Below are 17575 nucleotides of genomic sequence, written 5' to 3' on the forward strand. Positions count from 1 at the left end.
ATTCACCAAAAATAAAAAATCCCTCACTATCTCTATCCCTCAGCCATTACTTTAACTCTCTCATTCATGCCGTTCTCTCTCGTTTCTCTCTCACCTGTCCTCACTCTCTCTCTCCTCAGACGAACTCTCGTGGCTGATAAAAGGAAGAGTTTTCAAAGACTTCAGCACTTCCGATGTATTATTCTGGCCAGAAAATCCCTGGCAAAAATTGCATTCCATTTTCCCCGCTCATAATCTCTGCTGCTTCGTCCTCTTTAGAAAGCCAGAAGCCAGCTGATTGGATGTCAGCAGAATAATTTAGTGGAAGAGAGAACACCCAGGGAAGGTTTTTTTCATTTTACATTTCAGTGAGGAAATGCTTACCTGACTCGTCTTTGTGAGACATCTGAATCCATCACAGTCCCAATGACAGAAATGGTGAGAAGGTACGTCAACATGTGTTTGTGTATGATAAAGATTCACTGTTATCCCACAACCTCGACATGAGGAATAAAACAGACAATTCATCATTTACAGTAGTTTGTTTATTATGATGCCATAATGTCCTTTTTTATTGCACCCCGCACCATGGGTACTGTTCTATTGCTTTGTGGTCAAACCGAAAATTTCAGTCCCTTCCCGAAGTACACATCCCACACATTTGTAACTCCTTTACAGATCTGAAGGAGGGTTTTTAGTCTATTTATGCGTTACATACAAATTCAAAATCATCCCAAATTGTTCTTGGTACATCCAACGAACATGCTGTTTCAGAAAAACAGACAGAGGAAGAGTGTCCAGTGACACATTCAATATTTGGGTTTGACAACTGTACTGTACTTACTAACAGATGTGACACTACATTGTCCTGTACATACAACAGAAAACAAAATTAATCATTTTTTTTAAACTTCCAGGCCTGTACAGAATCAGTTTAACTGATTTTCACAATATTGGAACCTGCTGAAGTTATATTTATTAAGTATTTTGGCAAGTAAGTTGATAATCTTAGCTGTGTTTAACAGATTTTCTCATATTTTTCTTTCCAGAAAAATGTGGGGAAAAGTCTGCAGATTCTGTACAGGTCTGGTCTTGAGCCGTGCTTGTGACCATAAGTGATGGACATAACCACAGTAAACATCAAGATTTTGTATTGTTTTGATATAGTTTGATTAATCTAAACAATTTTTTGCCAACTTTTTCTTTCTTAGATGAGTCAAAAAACTTGTTTTTCTCAGTTACCTAGTCTGCCCAGACACTTAGAAATAGTTTACCCAAAAATTTGCTAAAAATTTGGTAAAAATCTACTCACCCTCAGGCCATTCAAGATGTAGATGAATGTGTTTCTTCATTAGAACAGATGTAGCAGTACATCACTTGCTCACCAATGGATCCTCTGCAGTGAATGGGTGCCATCAGAATGAGAGTCCAAACAGCTGATAAAAACATCACAATAAACAACAAGAAATCCACAAGATTCCAGTCCATCAATTAATATCTTAAAAAGCAAAAGGCTGTATGTTTCTAAAAAAAAAACATATGGTCTATAATTAAAAATAATGTAATTTTTCCAATAAAACGCATCCCATAGTGTCCTTTATTATGGACTTTTTGGACAGAAGCAGTGGTCTGAAGTTGTTTTGAAACAATGATTGATTTGTTTCTTACAAACGTGTAACTTTTTGATTCACAAAGATGTTAATTGATGAACTGGAGTTATGGTGATGTTTTCATCAGCTGTCTGGACTCATTCTGACAGCAACCCTAACCCAGAGGATCCATTGGGGAGCGAATGATAAAATGCTAAATTTCTCCAAATCTGTTCATATGAAGAAGCACATTGTATAGCCTGAGAAATCATTTCAAAATCAGTAAAATCTCAAATTGTTTTCGGTGTACTGTGATACTACTATCTTGCTCTCTTCTTACATAGTACACATTCCACTATTTATCATCTGTAGTTCTGCTCACACATCAACTGAACTTGGTTGAATTCAGATGTGACACCTGTGAGTGTGAAGTTGTCACTTTGGTTATAGGATACGGACGGTTGTCACTTCAAAACAGTTTATGAACCTAACCGTATTTAGCACTCCAAACAGGACTGAAATCCGTATTCTGCTGTGGTGTGAAGATTTATGTCAAACATGAACAGATGTCTGAAAGTTTGCCTTAAACTTTCCCACGCAGTGACGCGTTTAGACACAGCCGGTTGCTTCTGCAGTAAGACCCTCGATCCCCACTCTGAAATGAAACCGCTGCAGTGGGTGAGGGAGGCTCACTCTCCATGTGTGTTTCTGCGCACACTGCAGTCTCGGCTCCCTCCTAAAACGTTTCTAAGCCACTCAGACGAAACCGCCACATTTGACTTTTTCTTCTCTCAAAAACATTCTTAAAGAGGCTAAGGCTGGAACGAGGACCCCTAGCAACTTAACGTGCAGAAAGAGGATGTGTGCAGATTTTGGGAGGGTGTTTTACTGTAAGCCTCACCGCAAAAGCATTGAGCTGCTGAGTATGGGACTGGAGTTTAGGGGCAGTGAAATACATTACATAAACCACGCTGTTTATCTCTCTACACTCACTGGCTTTCTTTGTTTCAAATGTGGACTGTCTCTGCTCTACTCATACGGTTTTGAAGTTATTTTTTACAAAGTGCAAAATTTAGATTTATTGATCTATGCAGTTGCATGCAAAAATGTTCTGGGTGGTTGAATGTTACCGTACTGTTGTTAGGGTGTGGTTGGTTTCCAGGGTGTTGCTGTGGAGCAGAGGTTGGTTAGACTTTTTTATTTTATTTTAATGGACAGGGTCATAAAAATTCTGTCATAATCTATTATTACCTGTTATTTAAATTTGCATGTTTTAATTATAATAACACATTTAATTGCTTTTATTTTTGTTCACATATTAATTTTTAATAATTAACCTACAGGACAAGCATATAGGTTTATGCATTTATTTATTTATAAAGAGAATAGATGAACAGAGACTGTGCATAACTTTTAATTTTCAACACACAACCCACAGTGACAGCGGAGGCCACTAAAACAACAGAATATGCTAGGGCTGGGTAAAAAAACAACAACCCTATTTTAATAGTTTCTAATTTTTGTGAACCAATATCTATTCTTGAATCTAAATCAATGCTATTTTCAGTCTATGATATAGTGTGCCTCATCCAGTAAATCCCAATAGGCTAATCTTTGTGCGTTGTTACTTTTGATATGAAACAAATTTCAAATTCTGGCATTCTATTTTATTTTGAAATTCAACTGATCGTCTCGCATTTTACTTGCTACTCACCTGTGCGTAATCAAATGCAAAGCAAATCACTCGTGACTGTTTTATTTTTGTTCTGGAGGCTGACTCTGCAGCTACACTGTGGGAATTACAGTTATAATTTACAATAGATCACCCTCAGCGTGATCTGTCAAAGTGACAGACGGCCTTCAGATTTTTCCGTCACTTCTAAAAAAAAAGATTCTGTCAATGACGGACAACTTTTGGTTAACACGACCTCTGCTATGGAGTTGTGAAGATGTTCTGGGTGGTTTTCAGATTGTTACTGTGCTGTCGTTAGGATTTGGTTGGTTACCAGGGTGTTTCTATGCAACTGCTGAGATGTTTGGAGTGGTTTTTAGGACGTTACTGTGCAGTTGCTAGTATCTGGTTGGTTATCAGGGTGTTGCTATGGAGTTGTGAAGATATTCTGGGTGGTTTTTAGAATGTTTGCTAGCATTGCTATGCAGTTGCTAAAGTTCCATTTTTACAGTTACTAGGTTCTTTTGGATGGTTGCCAGGGTGTAGTTATGCAGTTCTTAAGGTGTTTCTATGTGTTGGTTAGCATGGTTTTAAGGCGTTCCAAGCTGTTTCCAGGGTGTTGCTATGCAATTGTTCAAATGTTTTACGTGTTTTTTTAGCAAGTTACTATTCAGGTGCTACAGATGTTCAGAGTGTTTTTAAATGTTGCTTTGCAGGTTTTTCTGAGTTTTGAGTCAGGCTAGCTAATGACATTTACTTAGGTTTAGGTGTTTGTTGGAATTGCAATCCTGTTGCTCACCATAGTAATCACTAATTAGTGGGCAAAAAAAGGAAAAAAGTGAGCGAGTGTATAGTTTTAATGGGCTCAGCTGCATATTGATTGTATAAATTTGTATCTCTTGTGTCTCTTCTGTGAGCAAGTCCATCTCCATTGGAAGACTAAATCTGTCATTGATTGGTTATGTTTTTCTGTCATCTGATTTTCACATTCCTGCTGTGTATGTTCACATCCTGGTTCTGTTAACTGACATACAAATGATTTCCTTTGCTGCCATGCTGATGAATTATGAATGTTGAGAGCTTTAGCATTTCTAGGTTACTGTTACATGTTTGTTTACTATGTCTCTTTTTGACGAGCCAAGAATGGATGGTCCTACATGATACAGTTTGACACTTACATTAGATAGCGTGATATTGTACAGAATCCCTTGGGGCCGTGAGATGACCGCAAGCTAAAAACGAGCAAAGTTTTAACATTTTAGCTCTCCTCAATCTTCAGCTTGTCAAAGAACCCAATCATCCCACTCTATTCCAAACGAACCAACAGAAAAACATAGAAATGTATAAAACTTCTGAAATGTAAAAAAAGACGTCTGTAAAAAATGGCCTGGCCCCCCCCGCCCAAAGGCTCTGAGGAACCTCTCGTATTAAAACTATAGGACAAATGATAAGGCACAACAAGCCGATATCGAACAACAGAATACATTTTACATTCACTGCATCACAAAGCATTTCACACACCAGAAACACAACTGATTATCACCAGTTTTCCACTGAAATGGCGCCGGTGCCAGTGTTGGGGTAGACAGAAATATTAAGCAGCACAACTATTTTTAAAATTGAAGATTAGAAATGTTCATCAAGCAGCAAATCAGCATATTAGAATGATTTCTGAAGGATCATGTGACACTAACGACTGGAGTAATGATTCTGAAAATTCAGCTTTGCCATTTAAGAAATAAATCACATTTTAAAATCTTTTTATATAGAAAACGATTATTTTAAATTGTAATAATGTTTCACAATGTTAATGCATTTTTGATTAAATGCAGCCTTGGTGAGCAAAAGATAATGTAAATATTAGCAATTTAAATTTTTCTCCTTAATTTACAATTATTTACAATTCCAATTTATGTTTAAAAAAATTTATTTGGTGAGGGAACTATCCTATTGTTTGCCCTTTGACAATACTCTTTCTTGCTTCATGACAAACAGGTTTTTACGGAAGTTCTAAGCTGCCATGCATTATAATTTTTTTCCTTCTTGTTTTCTCATTATAACGACTTAATTTTCTCGTTATCTCGAAATAACCAAAGTCATTTTCTCGTTATCTCGAAATAACCAAAGTCATTTTCTCGTTATCTCAACATAACGAAAATCGTTTTCTCGTTATAACGACTTAATTTTCTCGTTATCTAGACATAACGAAAGACGTTTTCAGTAAAACTTTCATGTTTTTATAACGAGAAAACAAACTTTCGTTATGTCGAGATAACGAGAAAATAAAACTACTTCCGTAGTTTTAAGGGTAGGTGTGGACGTGATTTTTTTTCCTGGCGAATCACCGTTTATCCAGTCGACAAATGTGGGATGGCACCATTATGGTGGAAAAGAGGTACATATCAACTTAAAAAATACCTCACATGCTCATCTTCCAGACTTTTTGTCCCTGAAGTCTTCTCGTCACAGGCAATGTAAACATATAACATCTCAGAGCACTGCACATCTGCTCTGCAACATAATCATGCTTCACAGCCAATCCGAACGCAACGCTTATGAGATCCAGTTAATGTAATATGCTTTCAGATGTCATGACAGTGTACTAAAATGGTGTTGTAACCTCTGGCATACAGCCACTGCCTGTGATGAGACGACGTGAAGAGGTGCGAGTGCTTACTCGATGGTTTTCCTGCTCTGGACCTCATGACCAGCATAGACTCTAATACTGTCACCTTGTGCTGTTAAAACCATCGGTTAAGATTCTGTACAAAATGTACAACATAGAAATACATACAGTTTAGGTTATTACAGTGAGGCCTACAAAAGAAAACGACCACAAATTCCAGTGTCCAGTATTGCAGGCGGAGCCGTTTCTGTCAGTCTCTACTGTGGCCCGATCAAAAACTGGTTTGAGTTTTACATTATCACATCATGGCCGTTTACAACACACATAATAAAGCTATCAAAACAAAAGTTTCCAAAATCTCTCTATAAAGGATTTTTTTTTTGTTCTTTTGTTTCTCTACAACGTCAGTTTATATTTACAACAAGCCCTAAAAATAATTTAATAATCATCATAATCATACACACTTTCTACACACTGTAGGCAGACCTAGTTCTTGGGCAGAGCACAATGTGTGCTGATTGGCTAACAGTCGCTAAGGAGCAGGAGTCTGGAGGAAGAGGCGAGGTCACAGAGAGGAAGTGGTGGAGTCGACGATCTCTCTGCCGTTGCACACCGTCGGAACGTATTGGGCGCTAACAGATGCTTAAGAAAGAGAGCAAAAGGAGAATTAGACAAATGAAAAGAAGGTATGGACACAGGAATGTAAAAGAGGTGGGAGCTAACAAGTCATTTTTTATATTTGTTACTGCATATAATATCATATAGTTATAGCAAATAACTGCATATAGTTATTTTCGCAAGAAATTTATCCCAACGTTTTTATAAAATCATGCAGTAATGCATATTATTTTTGATTATTTAAAACTGAAATAGCATTAGAAATATTAAGGAAGAAATACTCAATATTAATTGCATGCATATTACTAGCATATTGGCTGTATATTAGTATTATATAGTAACACATATCAATGCCTTATTCTGCATTACCATATTTTAGATCTCTTAATCCTGCCCCATACCTAAATCTAACACCTACCTTACTAACTACTGATAAGCAACACATTAGGATGGTTTTGAGGCAACTCTCATAGTTAAAAGTGAGAATTAGGCCTTAAGATAAAGTGTGAATATAAAGTCGGTATAGGGAAATCACTTATTAAGATATTCCGTGCATAATGAAAATGTCCATACTGTGTTTAAAAGTATTCTGTATACTGCAGCAATAGTGATGTTAAATAGATGTTAAAATGCAATTCCAAACACAGCCAGGTTTACAGATGGCCAACTTCACATAAAAGGGACCACGAACTTCACATAGTTCACCGACATCGTTTTTCCCTAATTTGATTCTCCTCTCATCACCTCCCTCCTCCTCTCTTCGCTCCTTGCATGTAACTGTATGTGATCTCTGCTCTGCAGTGTCTTCTCTTCTTTGCAGTGTCTTTCATGTTATTTATTAGATGGATAAAATGTAAATAAAGATGAAACTGTTTACCTGATCTGTTTTTGTGCTTGTGAATAATGCATTAGAGCAGAAGCTGTTTTCTGTGCACACATGGGCTTATTACCCAGCATCAGGCGGCAGAACGGCCGCTCAGCCACACATTTCCTCTGGGCTCTTACACAACTGCTCTGTGTGACAATGCTGACATTAAAATCCTCAGTGTAAATTGGCATATCAAAGGGCTGTAATCACTACAAACCGTCTGTGTAAGCACTGCGGAAAGTTCAACACTGGCAACCAGTTTGCCTTGTGTGTCACTTGTGCTTTGCAGCATTTTCTCACTTTGTGCAGTTTATTTTTGTGCCTTTTTTGGCTCTAAGTGGTTGCAAGTTTTGATTGTGATTCATGATTGTGAAATTATATAATACATTATCACATTAGACCCATCAAGCCACAACCATGGCAATACAATTGATTGATTCTGACAATTTAAAAAAATATATTATTTTATACTTTATTTTGACTCTATTTGTCCTGGGTAGTTACCAGTCAGTCTGCTAAGTTAAAATTGTAAGTCTAATTGCTTAAAAAAGTAATAAGTAGGTATTTATTTAATGTTTAATTTTTATTTATTGCAACAAATTTCACTATTCAATTTTATTTTCTCAAACAATTGTATTATTAAAGTGAATGGCATAAACGTGATGGTATCACTTTAGTATAGGGACAAATTCTCACTGTTAACTAGTTGTTTGTTAGCATGCCTGTTATTAACATATTGGCTGTTTATTAGTACTTATAAAGTACATATTCTGCATGACCATATTCTACATCCTTAATCCTACCCAATACCTAAACTTAACAGCAACCTTACTAGCTAAATTAGGAGTTAACTGAGGCAAAATTTGTAGTTAATGGTTTGATAATAGCGAGAATTGGACCGTAAAATAATCTGTGACCAATGTAACGTACTTAAACTTCAAATATGGCGAAATATATTTTCGTTTTGGGTGTAGATCTCACCTTGGGACGCGTAGCTAGTGGCCGGCCCACTCACACTAAACCGGTTCATGTTTAACCGGTGACTGGCGACGTTCTTCTGAGGCTGGAACATGATGATGTGGACTTTGGGGGCAAACATGCAGCCCAGCACCACAAATCCACTCAGACTGACAGATATACACATGGTTGTGGTTTGGACCTGAGAGAGAGAGAGAGAGAGAGAGAGAGAGAGAGAGAGGAAAACCACAATTCATGTCTCACCCTCATTGTCTCTATGGTGACTCCCATTCATTCCCATAATCAGAAGCTATTAGTTGTAACTATCAAGAACCCCCTCGGCTAATAAAGAGGTAGAGCACGGGGGTATAATAACAGTGACATTTAGCGAAGTGCTGCGTAAATAGCATTTGATTAGAAGTAGTTGAACGTCTCCCATTAGCAACATAATTTTCCTCCCTCCAGTTTTAGATCTTTGTGTTGTTCCCTGCGGTCCCCCGTCAAGGCGCACCGCTGTTAGAGAACGAATAGGAGGACGGATATAACGCTAAACTGAACAGAATTTTCTCAGCCCAGGGGAATCTAGATCTTCACTAACTATCCAACGCTGTTCCGCTTAAGGAACGATTTCACAGAGTGCTAAACGAACGGTATGATCCTTTCAGTTAGACTTTTATCTCATTATGACTTATCAGCGGGTTCCCCGTGCGCGTATGTTCATGTCCTGCTAAAAATACGCGAACAGATAAGCTGTTCTGTTAGTCTTGCTCATATTTTCTGCAATGTAATCAGCATGAGCCATCTTATGAAGGCGGTCTTATTCTGTTGTGTTTTACTCGGTCGGTTTATAGCTCTGCATGCATTTGCACTCGGGTTTCTGTATCTTTCAACTATCCTGTGCTTCTACAGGCATCAGCATTCTGCGCGAACGGTCTCTGAGGGCCGTGTCTCTTGAGCAAAGAGCCTCTCTTCGCACTTCATTGACTGTGGCCTAGTAATATACGTTTTCGTCCTGCTCACTGCAAGAATTCCTCTTTGCGTCAGCAGGCTGTCTACATGGTCCAGTTTCTCTCTTGAGTGGCAATGCTGTTTGGGTACTTCAAGCTGGTGTGGTGAATGACAAGCTGGGTTATAGAGACTGAATCGCTCTATGTGATATATTTGTTGCATCTACGAGCTATTGAGAAGTTTTCTGTTGAGGCTACATGTTTGCTGAAGATTTAAATTTGTCAACAGATTGACAGTTCTGCTTACTTGGTGTAATTCTTAATACACGTAACAGCTATCTGAACAGCAGGCGTCTTGCGGTCCCACAAGCGTGGATACAAGACAACGTCTTCTGTTTTGCATGTCAATGGCTTTTTTTCTGGTTCCGCTTTTCAGCTCAGATCAGTTTGATTCATTCTCACTAAAGCAGATTAAATCTGTGTTCAGTTAGCTTCAGGTACTTTCATTTGATTTGAGCAGTATTTCTGCTTATGTCAGACAGGAATGGCTATAACAATATAAATGTTAAGAATTGGTTACCTTGAAATTCATGAGCTGGAAATGTAATCAATTTGGCCACACCCCAAAGCAAGCTGAATTCATTTCAATTTGTACAATAACAAATATTGTTTTTTTTTGTTTTTTTTAAGTAAAAAGATAAGTAAGATGTCCCCTACCCTCAGAATATTAGTTCTCTAATAATTCAAGTTATAAAAAAGGATGTATTATTTAATAATTCCATGATATATTTTTTTTGCAAACATATTCATCATTCACCACATCATATTCCAATTCTGCAGAATCATTAAATCTGAATTTATATATCTTATATGTCTGAAGTCACACAGGTATACTTGTAGCAATAGCCAACAATACATTGTAAAGGTCAAAATTATTGATTTTTTCTTTTATGCCAGAAATCATTAGGATATAAAGTAAAGATCATTTGCCATCAGGATATATTGTCAATTTCTTAATTTAAATATAACAAAACGTATTTTTTGATTAGTAATACCAGATCACTAGATGATAATCACCAGATGTTGGTAACAACCCAAGTAAAACTCTGTCATTCCATTTTATTACACATAACTTAATTTCTGAATTTATTTGTTTAGTTTTCTTTGTATGTATGGATTACTTGGGATGTTACCGACATCTGGTAAAATATCAAGTTAACAGCAACTTTGGAAATATATATTACTGAAAAAAATAGTGATGCATACAATATTTATTTTACCCATTGTATGCATTGCTAAGGACTTCATTTGGACAACTTTAAAGCCAATTTTCTTTTTTGCACAGTCAGATTCAAGATTTTTTTATATTTATATATCAGACAGTTTTATCATATTCTAACAAATCATACATCAATGGAAAGCTTATTTATAAAAAAAAAAAAACAATAATAATTACACTTATGACTGATTTTGTGGTCCAGAGTCACATATGTTACTGTTCAAATGTATTGTTGACTTGGATTCTGTTATTTGATTTGTCTGCTATTATTAGAATTTAGCATTTTTACACTCTTTTAAAAATGTATATAACAAACAATCTATACATTTTAAATATTATAGATCTGTCTGTGTATAAGCCCTATGAAACATCTTTAAACTTTCAGACGAGGCTTAATGAATCCTTCATTCAAGATTTGCCCTGACAAACCTTCCTCTTCTACTTGAAGGGAAGTTTATCCAAAAATGTAACTTTTGTCATTGTTTCATATCAGAACAAAAGAAGATACTTTAACTTTGGCAACAAAGCAACATTGGAGCCCATTGACAAACACAAAATATCTTATTTTGTGTTCGACAGAAGAAATAGTGTCATACAGGTTTGGAATGACATGTTCATAGCCAGACAGTGACACAATAACATTTTTGGGTGATTTATCCCTTTAAATGTTACACTTATTGCAGTTATATGAATTTCTTTTAACTTTAATTTTACAGAATTAATTTTACAGTGTCAGACGTACCCTGTAGTCACTGGAGGTGACGTAGAAGATAGGCAAGAAGGCCAGCCAGATGATACAGGTGGTGTACATGGTGAAGCCGATGAACTTGGCCTCATTGAAGTTCTCCGGACACTTGCGGGTCTTGAAGGCATAGACCGTGCAGAGGACCACCAGAACCATGTCGTAGCTCAGCGACAGCAGCATGCTAGAGTCCCGTACATTACACTTCAAAATGACAGTCTGACGTTTTTCCGGAGTTGTGAACCGCCGTGTGCCAGGCACTTCTACGAGTAGCCAGACAGACACCAACAAGAGCTGCACGGAGATCAACAACAGACAGATGAACACCTGTGAGCTGGGACTGATGAAGCGTGGCTTCTGTGCTCCGCCCTCTTTTACACCGCTGAAGATGCGAGCGATGCGATTGGTCTTCGTGAGCAAGGCGGAGTAGCATACTGCAAACGAGGTACCGAGGCCTAACCTCCGCAGCGTGCACACGATAGGCGAAGGTTTTGCAATGAATATGAAAGTCATGACGTAGGACATGAAGACGCCCAGCAGCAGGATGTAGCACAGCTCACGACCGGACGCTTTGACCAGTGGCGTGTCGTTGTGCCGAATGAAAACAACAAAGACCATTAAGGTACATATGAAGCCAACGCATGCAATCGAGATGGGTCCAATGGCCCAAGCATCCTCCCACATGATGTAGTCCTCAGGAAGGTCGTAGCATCCGGTCAGGTCAGGACGGGGCCATTGGCCGGGTGCACAGGGCATGCATGTGAACTCATCTGGCAGGTATTCATAGGGCTCACAAGGTGTACAAATCCAGCAACAGTATTCGCCTGCTTGCATCTTCTTCATCTCATTGGGAGCACAAGGATCACTGCATTGGGACGTGGGTACATCCGCTCCCCTCGGCCAGCCAATCAAGCCCTCATTTAGGGTAAGACTCTCTGCCCACTCTCCAACCTGGATATAAGTGAACTTGTCGCTGCCTGGCACACGCTGGTAGTTGAAGATGTTGTATCGGCCCATTCCGTCACCATACGCATCAAACTTTACTTGATTCTCCGAGCCAGCAGGGGAGAACGGAGCTTGAGAGAGAGTAAGAGAAAGACGGGAGAAGTTAATTCACACATATCAAGTGGAACGAAACACATTATTAACTCGAGAACAGATAGTTCCCTTTATGACTGTCTTTGGTTATTATCAGTAAGTACGTAAATGGCTGCAGGCTCATGAAGCAATTATAGTAGGCAAAGAAAAGTATCATCAAATCTCTAAACAAAATGACTTTGCAACACCATTCGATTTTGAGCAGAGTTTGGTTTGATGAGGAACCGTGCTGCTTACTGTCAGGGTTTATGTGCTAGGTATTGGTTTTATTGTTCATATGAAGTCTCCCATACAACCCATACTGTAGCTCGGGGCTCTGGGAGTAAGCGTCCTTGGTCAGCACATTGCAAAATAAGACACGGGCAAATGAGCATAGAGGAGCTGATGCTTCTGTCTTGCGTTTTGGCCTCGGGGAGAATGATATATTGTGAACCAGGAGTAAAGACAAGAAGAAAATGCCCCTCAAGGGATAACGGTGAAACTGTCACTACTGTTTTTACAAGTGATTATTTTCTATAGGGGCAAGAGAAAGAGTGAGAATTGAAGTTGTGGAGATGTTGACAGTTGTTGTCAGTCTATCTCTCTGTCTCTGGATCTATCTGTTTATCTGTCCATCCATCCATTTTCTGTCCCTCTGTCTATATAACAGGTATTATTATTACTTTTATAAATATATACCGTACATCTATACATATTCAGCTAGTTAAATGATTCTTTCAGGGATGTGTATATGTATATGTATATGTATTTATAACAGTAAATACTTATTTTTGTAATTTTAACTACAGCATATGAAGACACACAAATAGTAGGCTACATCAAAATCTGGTGCAGTGCATTTTCTCTGCACAGTGTAATTGCTCCGAGGGTCTTTGAAAGCTCGCTGCTGGATGATGATTCATCAGATAAGGAAAACAGGTTAGAAGTTATGAACCCCATCATTCACAAAGATAACGTCAATGTCAACACCCATGCACACACACACACACACACACACACACACACACACACATGCAGCTGAGGTGCAATGAAATCCACACACGTCTTGCTGTATTCGAGAACTTCATTGTTTGCTGGATCAAATTAACCTTCTGTGGCCCATAGTTCATTTCTTCATAGCTCATCTGTTCGTTCCAGAATTTGAAGGCATGTGACCCTCGATAATGTGTAATCATTCCTCATTGACAGCAGATGTTGAGCACACCCCAATATTAAATAATCAGCATCTGGTAACAGGGTAATTAACTGTAATATAATTCCCCGTTACAAACACTAATTGCAGTTAATTAGCTTGCGCTGAGCCTCTAAGGATATGGACATACCTATTATGGGAGAAATGCTTTCTTTTTCTTTTTTTCTTTTTTCTTTTCTTTTCTTTTTCTTTCTTTTTTATTTTTATCTATCTATCTATCTATCTATCTATCTATCTATCTATCTATCTATCTATCTATCTATCTATCTATCTATCTATCTATCTATCTATCTATCTATCTATCTATCTATCTATCACAGATATTCAGTGATGGATGGATAGATATGTGGTTATGGTCTACCGAAATATATCTTTGAGTGATAGGTTGATGGATAGATCAGTATGATTGAAATGCAGATATTAGATCATTGTGTGGATGGATAGATATAGGATATGGGTCATAATTTGATTTGATCCGAGTTCAATCGTGAATTCTCTTATTTAATTGCAGTCTGCAAAATTATTACTTTATTGTAAATGTTTTATACTTTTATTTTACGATCTTTTGATACCTTGTGTTATAGAACAGAGTTTTATCATTGACAAAAACCAGCGTGGTTCAGAATATCTCTCTGTGCATCCCTGACAGATGTTTGCAGATGTTGCACAGATGCAACAAATCAGGCTTATAGTCTGACGGTGCCTTAGAATAGCTTTATTGATTTGAACAGATCTGGCAAGAGCAGTTTAACCTGTGTGAGAGGAGCAATTCTTTCTATTATTGCTTGACACGAATCACTCAGAGGAACATAAACATTCACAGACCTACTGAGGATGAACATGAATTTATAATTTACCTCTCTCTCACAGGGGATTCAAAAAATCGTTAACAGATTTTGACACATGGCATAAAGATCATCATTAAGGCATTACAAACAGCAGTGTACATCATGTCAAGTGTATAAATGCAGTCAGGGTTGTTATGCACTTATTTTTTTAAGCTGCAACTTAAGATTTTAAGATTAACTAGATTTATTTTTTACAATGTATGTTTTATACATCCATTCATAAAACACTATAAATATAAAAATATAAAACACTATTGTGTTCAACAGAAAAAGTGCTAGTTTCAGGGTTTTTTTTTCTTTTTCAAGGCAACTTGTGCATTCTCTCTTTCTGACTCTCTCTTTGGTAATATACGCTTGTCAGTTACTTTTTAAGCTCCATGGTAACATTATTTTCCATTTTGACAGAGACACATAGAGTTGGCGATGTGGCATCGCTGCTAAGCATGATCCGCTTGACTCTGAGGTACCACAACATGCCAATCTGGCATCCGAGACGTTTCCAAAATTCAAGGCTTAAAAACAACATATCTCTACTGTGCACACCTATGCAACTGACAGTCGCCATTCAGATACAGCATCCCTGTCAAGGACCCTCACACACACATCTACAGACATGCACAGCTGAGTTTGACAGTTGTGTTTTAAAGAGCTTCTTCGCCGAGAATGGAGAGCAGAAAGAAATGATAAAGAGCTGTGTCATGAGTAGATAGCAGAGGTGGAGGACTACAGATACATGATTTGACTCGAATTGCACTTTTAAGGATTTGTGACTTGCTTACTTAAAAGAAATGACTCAGGTGTCTACTTGGACTTGTGGTAGATGATGCAAAAATGTTATAACAATGAATTATTTTTGCACAATGAGTAACAGAACAACTAAAACCTCTCAGTCTACATTTACACATGCCATTTACATTGCTTTTGTCACCCAGAGTGAAATTTAAGACTAAATTATTATTATTATTTACTTATTTATTCATTTTTATTATTATAATATATATATATTTTTAATTCAACAAATGATTACAGAGTTCAAATCAAATAGGCTACATCTACCTTTCAGTAACATCAAACCTAACTGGTTCCTAACTGGTTCTTGGGTGTATACATGAGCTGATCAATCGTTTCATTTGATTCGAGATTAACTAGCTCCCTAAATATTGCTCCGTTCATCATGCATCTCATGATCATATGTTTTCTGAAGATTTGGATTAAATTGCTGGAGATTAATTGATAACCTTTATGCTACCTTTAGTTCCTTTCAAAATTTTGAACACCAGTGATTTTCCTTCAACGGAAACATTTTTAAAAATATTTATGTTCTGCAGATTAAAACCCGGTTTGGAATAGCATGTGGGTGAGTAAATATATACAATTATTAATAATATGTTTATATTTATTATTAATGTAAATAAGTAGAATAAGTAAAAAAGAATATATACATGTTACATGATCCTTCAGAAATTATTCTAATATGCTGAATTGCTGGTCAAGAAAAAAAAAAAACAGATGTGATGCTTTATTATTATTATTTTTATTATTATTATTTTTTTTTAATTTCTCTGCATAATGAGTCATATTCCTCCAAAAATGAGTCATTCCTAAATCTCCATTCATTTAATGGGTTAACAACTAATGTTTTTTGATCAATTTACTATATTTCCCCCCCTTGTAACACAGTTTAGCAACTGCTGTAAGAATCAGCTTTTAAATATTAATGTAGACAAAAAAACAAACAAACAAAAAACAGTATCTATTCGGATATTTTTAATTCATATAAGGGAAATAAATGAGTAATATAAAGCACTTTTTGTGCTAAGAAGGACATGTATGAGGTGAGCCACTGACTTGAGATTTTTTCTTTGTAGTAGACTCGAGGCTTGCCTGGTTTACCACCTCGGCTAGATAGTTGTGCATGTGTTTATGATTTTTTCCAGATATATAAATGCACAGCAGTTTGGACACAGTTTTGTGAGATTGTGTCGTATGAGCACAGAGATGCTATCCATGCCTGACTTTCCCACATCGCTGTTTACATGACAATAAATCTTCCATAGAGCAACAAGTACACAAGCTCTTCTTTCTGCGGTGCCAGTTCAGTGTGTGTGTGTAGTGCATGTGTGTGTCTGTGTTAATGGTGGGTGGATGAGCGATTGCTTTGTTTCATAGTGTATTATGATGTTTTTCTGTGTGTGTGTGTGTGTTAAGAATGTATGCAAGGTGAAAACTCTTCTGTAGCTGCTCAGTGTCAAACGCTTCTGCTGCTCCAAAAATACACCATCGCTAAAATAATAACCCATTGTTGTGAGGCATGATAAATATTTACTCCAGATCTGTGAATTTGAGAGGCGGCTAATTAGTTGTAAGTGATCTAGTGGCTTCAGATGGAGATGATGCTTAAATCCCAGCTTTCAATGTGTGTGTGTGTGTGTGTGTTTGTTTGTGTGTGTGAGGCGATGGTGGGCGGACGAGCAATTGTTTTGTTTCATGGTGTGTGGGTTGAAAGTGTCTGAGAAATGGAAAAACACAAATATCCTATTGTGTGTGTGTGTGTGTTGATAACTCATTTCCAGATTCTAGTGAGCTGCCTACCTAGACATTATTTTGAGGCGTCACAGGTGTTTCAGACACAAAGGTGATGGTTTCAAAAATCTTAGTGGTAGAATTATACTGTCCTCTACATACATGTTTGAATTTATTTATTTTTCTATTAACAGTCATTTTAAATCATATATGTATATAATATATATATTTGCAATGTTACTGGTTATGTACTGTTTCTATTTCAGCATTTCGTTCAAATAAATACTGATTTTGTTTTTAATTTTATTAAAATGTCTTAGTGTTTTATTACAAAGTAGTGTAGATTGCAATTGTAATTGGATGCACCCTTCATGGAGAAATACAACAATATATATAGCCTCATCTAAATTAGTTTTAGTTAGTCAAATTTTCCAAATATATGTATTATTATATTGTTTTTGAATGAATTGCAGTGGTATTGCTTAGTACATTTAAAATGACCTATACGTATTTCTAAATATTTATCTATTTGTCATTTTAAATGTGCAAAGCGTACCAGACATAGAATATCCCATAAGTGACATTTTTCGAAATTGAGATTTATACAGCATCTGAAAGCTGAATATATAAGCTTTCC

General features: G+C 37.0%; 1 protein-coding gene across 1 annotated transcript in view; it reads right to left on the bottom strand.

Annotated features, from left to right (window-relative positions):
* Window positions 1–509: 509 nt before the first annotated feature.
* LOC127977304 (metabotropic glutamate receptor 3-like) overlaps window positions 510–17575 on the bottom strand; it is a 41286-nt gene continuing 24220 nt past the window's right edge. The window contains exons 4-6 of the mRNA XM_052582138.1: window positions 11278–12353; window positions 8334–8511; window positions 510–6508 (exon numbers count right to left, since the gene is read on the bottom strand). Coding sequence (XP_052438098.1) covers window positions 6432–6508; window positions 8334–8511; window positions 11278–12353 — 1331 coding nt within the window. The 3' untranslated portion in view covers window positions 510–6431. The remainder of the gene's footprint in view (window positions 6509–8333; window positions 8512–11277; window positions 12354–17575) is intronic.

The sequence above is a fragment of the Carassius gibelio genome, chromosome B18, assembly GCF_023724105.1.
Source record: "Carassius gibelio isolate Cgi1373 ecotype wild population from Czech Republic chromosome B18, carGib1.2-hapl.c, whole genome shotgun sequence".
Classification (NCBI taxonomy): Eukaryota; Metazoa; Chordata; class Actinopteri; order Cypriniformes; family Cyprinidae; genus Carassius; species Carassius gibelio.